Genomic DNA, 7381 nt, shown 5'->3' with positions numbered 1-7381 from the left:
ATTACTTGCATGGTACACACACTGTGGGCTATAAATATTGACCTTTTTCCAATGAATCCATTTTGGTCTGCACTTTTTACACCACTAAGGATCCCAGGTTTGGTTTGTGGAGATAACCTTTAACCAAGTTCGTAAGTGCAGCAGAGCTTCACTCATCCTGTTTTTAGAAAGTAATTTCTCCTGTGACCTGAGGTTATTTTTATTCATGTGTAACTCCAGACTAACCTAGTTGTCTGCTAAGGCAGCACCTTTACCAAATATGGTATCTAAGAAACATGTTTATGCAACAATCCACAAATGCAGATTTCTTCACAGATATTTTCAGACATAAAATACAAATTCCTTTTAACAGAATACATTAAAAACAGAGTAATATGAGGAAAAAGTGGATTTATTAAGGAACAGGAATGACATGTTTCATGTCATAAAGTATACAGCGGCCTTATACAGAGGCAGGAGAAAGTATCATCTCCCACAGAGCATTCGCTTAGCTCCTGTAACAACTCAACCTAAATTAACTAAAATCATAAGTCATAAAGCAGAGATGAACTCGTGCCATATACATCAACTTATAACTGAAATTTGTAGCTTAATAGAATAAGTAAAAGTAAAAAGAAAAGATTTGACATGATGCAAAGGTAATGGATTTGAAAGGATATAGAGAACACAAAAAACAAGATCGGTCTCCATAAAACCCCCAAATAAAGACTGCTGATTTGTACATTATGAGGTTAGATTACAGCCTGGGTTTGCTTCTGTACAGGTCCATATGTCCAACTGTCCTTTAGTTTTCAAGGTAGAAAAAATACATGCCTTTTCCGATCCTCTATTAATACATAAACAAAGAAATGTTTAATTTAAACTAACTGAACTGTTAAACAACAGACTCTTACTTTAGTAAGTAAGGTGAGGTTTATCATAAGCAGCAGAAAAGCCAGTTTTATCTGCCAGAAAACAAACATTTTTTAGACTCAAATAAAACTCAAACCTAGCTGAGGTTCTTGCATCAGAATAAACTGGACCATTCAAATAACAATTGACCAAAGAAACATAAGAAAAGTTACAATACTGACGTAGATAAAGGAGCAGAAATATTTTAGTAAGTGAACAAGCGTGTCAAAGAGGTGCTCAGTGGCGTCTCATTTTGACTTTGCGCCCTGAGCTCTCCTGATGTTTGTCGTGGTCTTCATCACGGCTCCTGTAATTTTCTGAGCTGGCACCGCGGCGAGGATGGCGGGATAGTGAAGGATGTCTGTTCTCCTCCTTATCCATCTCCAGGACCCTTGGCCTGGTAACACAAAAATGGGAATAAAAATCGAATTTTAAATAGAATATAAATCAGTTGTATGGCCGATGAAACTAAATCAAACATTTGAATAATTAGTTATTTAATGATGACTTCTTTTCCCTTAAACTAAATCATTAATGGACTGCTGTTATTATTTACTCAAACCTTTTGCCAGCTAATGCTTGCTTTGTCAAACACTATCCCTGAGACACTCAAGATCCTATCATGACCAAGTTATAAGTTTCAGTTAAAACGGAACTTTGTGCAAATGCTCCTTTAATTTAATGTTAGTGTTTCAGATAGAAAAGACCAGAATTCATTCAGTTATGAATGTTTCCTATTCTCTCTCCTACGTAATTTTTTTGGGTTGATTTTTGAAAGTTAAAAGAACAAAACTGAGCAAAAAAATAATAAAATGCCAAAGTCACAACGTACAACCAGCCTTTCAGTTATAAAAATAAATAGGGATCCACTTCTTTTCTGTTTATCTTGCTTTAAGAGACTATAGACCATTTAAAATGCTATAACTGCCTTACAGGTCAAGCAGTAAACTTTCCAAAAAAATTTAAAAAATCTAAGGTGAATACCTGTGAGCAGCATCCGGGTCTGCTTTTCGATGAGAGCGCTTGGCTTTGAGAGGAGCGGGTCTCAGTGCAGGAGACGAACTTAAAGGGCTCTCAGAGTCCAGCCGAGGGGCATCGGGTTTAGTTCTGATAACGTAAAGAGATCAAATAGAATACACAAGTTTAAAAACATTAAATAAAAGGACATTTCCCCTGAGCAGTTGTGTTCTACAAACAGGACACCGACTCACTTTCTGAGGATGATTACTGCACGTCTCTCCTTGATGTCCTGAGGCCTGATGCAGTGAGTGATGTCATCAGCAGCATAGCCACTGTGAATCAAAAGAAAAGCTTTTTTTTCAGCTACTGAGTCATGGAAACACATGGAAACACACTTCATCTTTTTTTTTTTCACATTACAACCACAAACTTGTATACAAAGTATTTTAGTGGAGTTCATAAGACTCAAGGTAACATCTAAATAAAGTAAAATATGATGAAAATGTTATTCGACCAATTAAATAAAATAAAGTAAAAGCTAATATATACATTTATGATGCACGGACTGATGCTCCTAATGAAACAAAAATCTGGGTTGGTTAAAAAAAATGTCTCTACCAGAATTGTGCATATAAACTAATAATATTTTTTTCCTCTTTGCAGCAAATACTTAGCCTGATAAACCAGACTGAATGTGAGATTAAACGTGTAATTCAGTCTGGCCCCGATGAATGAAAAATCGTAACCGTTGTCTTTCAAACCATGTCTGAGCCTATTGGCCAACGCTCTGACCAATGCGTGCAAATGACTGAAGTAGAAAGCTGGTGGGGGAGTGTAAACAAACGGCGTGTGATGTGAGCAGTGGATAACTTGTTGAGATCATGGAGTTGGACTATTGTTGTTGTGCAAAAAAAGACATGCGAGTAGCCAGTGTACTACACCACTGTACACAACGTTTCCAAAGTTCAAATCAACCGTTTTCAGTGGCAAAAAGATTACAGAAAGTTGGAGTGAACGTTTCGATTACACCGGGGGGAATTCATTCGAGTCTGTTGAGCATGTACAACGGTGTTGAATAGACTGGAAAGAGATCTGCCAATTTAATGGAGGTGGATTGAAAACGGGGTGGAAGCAGGTGCCCCTGCAGAACGACAGCTGCTGAAAAGAGAACTCGGGAGCCTACTTCCTCGAAAACAGAGTCTTTAAAAAGCTCCGCCACAACACAGACGAGCCAAGGATATCTGTCGCTCTTCCGTGGAATATAGCCAAGGTAAATTGACATTATCAGTATATAATTACGACCTGTGAAAATCTAACTGCTTAATTTTCTAACAGTCATGCACCGTAGCTTTAGTTTCTTGTTGTGCTTTCTCCAGCGTTGCACAGCTTTGTCGTCCCGCCCTCAAAACCCTGCACGCTTTGCATCCAGAAATTCAAAACACATCTCTTTGTTGTGATTGGCCTGCCAGTTCTAGGGCCTGGGGCATTGATAGAGGCTAGACCAAAGTCGCAGGCGAAAATTATTTTGTCCGCTGGCAGGTGGGGCTAGTCTAGTAAGCTAGCAAACACCAAGCTCAGTAATACCTCTTTCCCACTGGCCTAAGAACCTGTTTAAACCCGGGAACAATCAGCTATTAGCGACAGTGGGAACAGCTCACTGAACTATCACTACCCGGGTCAAAAGACTTGGCAAGCGACCCGTGTTAAAATCACCATTGGGGAACACCAGAATGCCCACTAAATTACGTATCACCATTCAGTGCAATGTACGGACATCACACCGCTCTGGATGCTTATGATCTAACAAGCCAAAACGACTCCGTTTACATTCGATCAACACTGGTGGGAGGAATTCGGAGGGACAAAAGAGCAAAACAATAAAGCACACTTATTATGCCCTGGCTTCCTTACATGTTTCTCTCCATTGTTTATTTTCTTGATTTCTGACATCATCAGCGCTAACCCAGCGTGATGGTGTTCCCAGACATGCAGCAGCGGGGGGGAACGGAGGCCATGCAGCTCACCAGCGAGGGGTTAGATCCACCTTTCTTTGCCAGTGGGAAGGGAGCCAAATGCTGATTGTTAGCAGGTCGACCCTTACTTGAAAAACGTTAATGTCCTATCTTCAGTGTGAAAAATGATTAAGACTAGGCCATTACAACATAAGCCTGTAGCTCAGGCTGTACATTTTATTTCTGTTCTTCTGTTAAAAGATTAACCTAAGGATCAGTCTTTTGCCAACTGTTAAAGCTCCCCTGCCTGCACCACCCCATATTTGGTAAAACCAACCAACAGCAGAAAACTGCAACCATCATGATTCATTCAGATATGGTTCTTTGTTTTCTGCTGGCGAGTGTTGGTCTGATTGTTCCAAAAATATTATTTTCCATGTTCCTGATTCTTCTCTCATTCAACAGTGGATTTCCTCATCCCACAGTCATCCGTTACTGTAGAGTGTAGAACTCATTCTTGCCCATAATGTCCAACTCTATCTCTGCAGCTCCTCCAAAGATTAACACTACCCTCTTGACTGCCTCGTTGACAAATGTAATCCTTACCTCCTCTGCATAGTTAGGTAAACCTAACATGTTTAACATCGACACTTGTTCATAAAATCACATATTAAACATCTAATGTTTAAGGATGTTTTCTGAAAATTTCATACCATGATATTTACATATTAGGACTGCAACTAATGATTGTTTTGCAAATAGATTAATCTGTTGATTATTTTTATTACATAAATGGATTAATATTCGGATATGAAAAGGTACCTCAAAGAGATTTTTTTAATGAAATTAAACCTGGTGAAACTAAAACAGCTAAAGGCTAGTTTTAACGATTAATCAATTAGTTGACGATTAATTCAATAATCAATTAATCACATTACTCTGATTGTTTCAGCCCTATATGCAGCACAAACTATGAATTTTTTTTAAAAAAAAACTATTATTGCATTTATTTTCACTTCAGAAACACGCAATAATTTTTAATGACTCATACCTTAAATCCAAATGGAATAAATTCAAGTCAGTGATAAATGAGAAATAAATATTTAAAGAAAAGAAAAAAAACTTTTGCTAGGCCCCATTACAGATAAGTCATTTTCAATAAATTCATATTTAAATTATGGTTAGGTTCATTGCTCAGATTAAAATTACTTTTAAAAGTGATCAAGGATAAATTTAGACTTCTGATTTTAAAATACTTTCATTTGATGTAATACTGTAATAAAAGAAACTAAAGGGTTTTTTTAATAGCTGTAAAAGTGAGTAAACTGAGAGGAGCTTTTCACTGATGTTTTGTCCTGATTGTGCAGTGATTGTGAGGTATGGCAGTGCTTACCTGAGCACTGTGACACTCCCTCTCCTCACAGGCAGGACGAACACCGGCTCTGACACCCGGATCGGTTTGAACTGGAAGCGGCAGCCGAAACACAGCGCGCTGTCACTGAAGAAGGACACCGAGACGATGGGCCGAGCGAAGATGTGGAGGGGGTCCACGTGGGACACGATGCATCCACCCGGCTGGTAATCGTTGATCACCGCGCTGTTGACGAACCCCTCAGGAATCACCCCGTTGGACACCAGGCGCTCGATCACCAGCTCATGAACCCAGCTCGGGATCTCGTCCACCTCTCCTTTGCGGTACAGTCGCTCCTGGCCCGGCCCGCGCCTCTCCAGCTGGGCACCGTACGTGTACCCCTCCCCAAAGAAGTACTTGTTTCGGAGGGGCGCCCTGTCCACCGTGTGCTCCCGGTACAGTCCAGCCTCTGCTTTAGCGACCACCTCGTCGATCTTCTCCTCGATGCGGCCGCACTCCTCCGGGGTGAAGATGCTCCGCTGTAGGACGCTGCTCCTCACCCGGCGGGCCTCCTGCTCCCGGAGGTCAGCGCTGTCATCGCTATGCTCGTATTCGTCGTCGTCCGACTCTCGATACTTCCGCTTTCGACCCTTCTCGCTGCCGTTACTCGCCCGGAATTTGTTCCCGTAGTCATCCCGGTGCGGAGTCATGGACTTTAGCTTCTCTCTCAGGTCAGAGTATCCGCTGGCTGCCATGTCGACCAAAACAATATGATCGCCGTGTTGCAAAAACGTTTTTTTTTTATTAAACAAATTAACGCACTTCAATTATGCGTTTCATCACAGATTTACTACAGTTCGATCGCGATGCACAAACTCAGAATAAATTGCTACAAGAGTCCATTAAGTCTCACACATAGCATCAACAAAAGTAGCCGATGTTAGCTAGGACTCCACGTTTAGCCTTCGCGTTGAAGCATTGCTCCCATTTAAAAGTTCTGAAGTCGATATATCCAGGAGTTGAGAAAGAAAGAGGGTTGTTATTAAATGCTGCGTCAAAAAAACCCTTACTGCGCTCCTTTATAGCGATGGAGCAGCCAACGGTGTTAGCTGATAGCCGTTAGCTCGGTTAGCCTGGCTTGGTTACTCCTTCGCCGCCTGGAATTACCGAGAAACCACGCAGCGACATGTCACCACCAACATTCCCAAGCTGGAAACTTTGTCGGCTTTTTTCAATGATCCATAAAGCCTGAAAAAACACAGTAACTAAATAGTTAATAAAATGCGAAGCTAAACACACCTCCTCAGCCCGTCTCCAAGAATAAGCCTGAATATAAACTCGTGTAACCTGCCGACGGTCTGCGCATGCTCAGTGGGGATTTCAGTTTGTGGGAGGGACGCTCTGTGAGGCTAATTTTGTCTCACCATTTAACTACTCACCAATAACATTCTCTTTGAAAATAACTTATCTACTGTTCTTTGTTCTATTATCGATTATTCGACTATATTAGATTTTTAGGGACCAAATATGGAAAAACATAAACATTTGGGGAGTGGCGGCCTAGTGGTTAGGGCATGAAGCTTGGAATCAGGGGCGTAGCCAGAATTTTTTATAAGGGTGCCCAGGCAATAACCAGTGTACACTGAGGGGTGGCCAAAAGTGGGTAGGCACGGTCAATCTGCACTGTTGCAATAGGAAAATTAACAAGCAAAACATCCACATTTTCTAAATAAAGGCAAACTATACTTTCCCACAGCCTTTGCTAACAACTAGACGAATATATTCAAATATCCATGCTTTTTAAATAGAAGGTATAGTGGATAAAAAGTTTGAGTTTTGGGTGAACATCTTTTCCATTGTCATTACTTACCCATTTTTATCAGTAATCATCCTGCATAAAATTGATATTTACAAGTACTAATACCTACATAAATTGATTATTTAATATGTTTTTATTAAAATAGTTAAAATAGTTATTTATCTATGATTTCACTGAAGACTCCTAGATGACTTGCAGAGACACATAATTTTCTCTTTACTTGAATTCTGTACTTATCATTTTTAATGTAAGTTTATTGAGGTGCTTAATCAATCACAGTGTTTTTGTTCTCAAGTAATTGTTAATATATGAAAAATTAAAATGTTTTGAATATTCCACTTGAGATTATAACTGTTGCCTCCATCTGTATTAGAGGGAAATAAATGATGGGGTGGCCAATGATTAGCT

At 40.0% G+C, this 7381-nt stretch overlaps 1 protein-coding gene across 1 annotated transcript; it reads right to left on the bottom strand.

The window, feature by feature from the left end:
* Window positions 1-603: 603 nt before the first annotated feature.
* On the bottom strand, window positions 604-5956 carry alkbh5 (alkB homolog 5, RNA demethylase). Its single transcript, XM_038285299.1, has 4 exons — window positions 5197-5956; window positions 2103-2183; window positions 1876-1998; window positions 604-1288 (listed from the first exon to the last, which is right to left on the bottom strand). Exons 1-4 carry the CDS (start codon window positions 5907-5909, stop codon window positions 1129-1131), a joined length of 1077 nt encoding a protein of 358 aa, XP_038141227.1. The 5' UTR covers window positions 5910-5956; the 3' UTR covers window positions 604-1128.
* Window positions 5957-7381: the final 1425 nt, after the last annotated feature.

The sequence above is a fragment of the Cyprinodon tularosa genome, unplaced genomic scaffold, assembly GCF_016077235.1.
Source record: "Cyprinodon tularosa strain WSP-4 unplaced genomic scaffold, ASM1607723v1 ctg21, whole genome shotgun sequence".
NCBI classification, from domain to species: Eukaryota; Metazoa; Chordata; class Actinopteri; order Cyprinodontiformes; family Cyprinodontidae; genus Cyprinodon; species Cyprinodon tularosa.
The sequence above is the reverse complement of the archived record's forward strand: the minus strand, read 5'-3'. Positions and strand labels throughout refer to the sequence as shown.

Excerpts from the sequence above, each read along its gene's own strand:
- alkbh5 (XM_038285299.1), bottom strand. The coding sequence starts at position 5,909 with ATGGCAGCCAGCGGATACTCTGACCTGAGAGAGAAGCTAAAGTCCATG. Across the intron at positions 1,999-2,102 it reads GCAGTAATCATCCTCAGAAA|AACTAAACCCGATGCCCCTC; the intron begins GTGAGTCGGTGT and ends TTACGTTATCAG. Across the intron at positions 1,289-1,875 it reads GACCCGGATGCTGCTCACAG|GCCAAGGGTCCTGGAGATGG; the intron begins GTATTCACCTTA and ends TTGTGTTACCAG.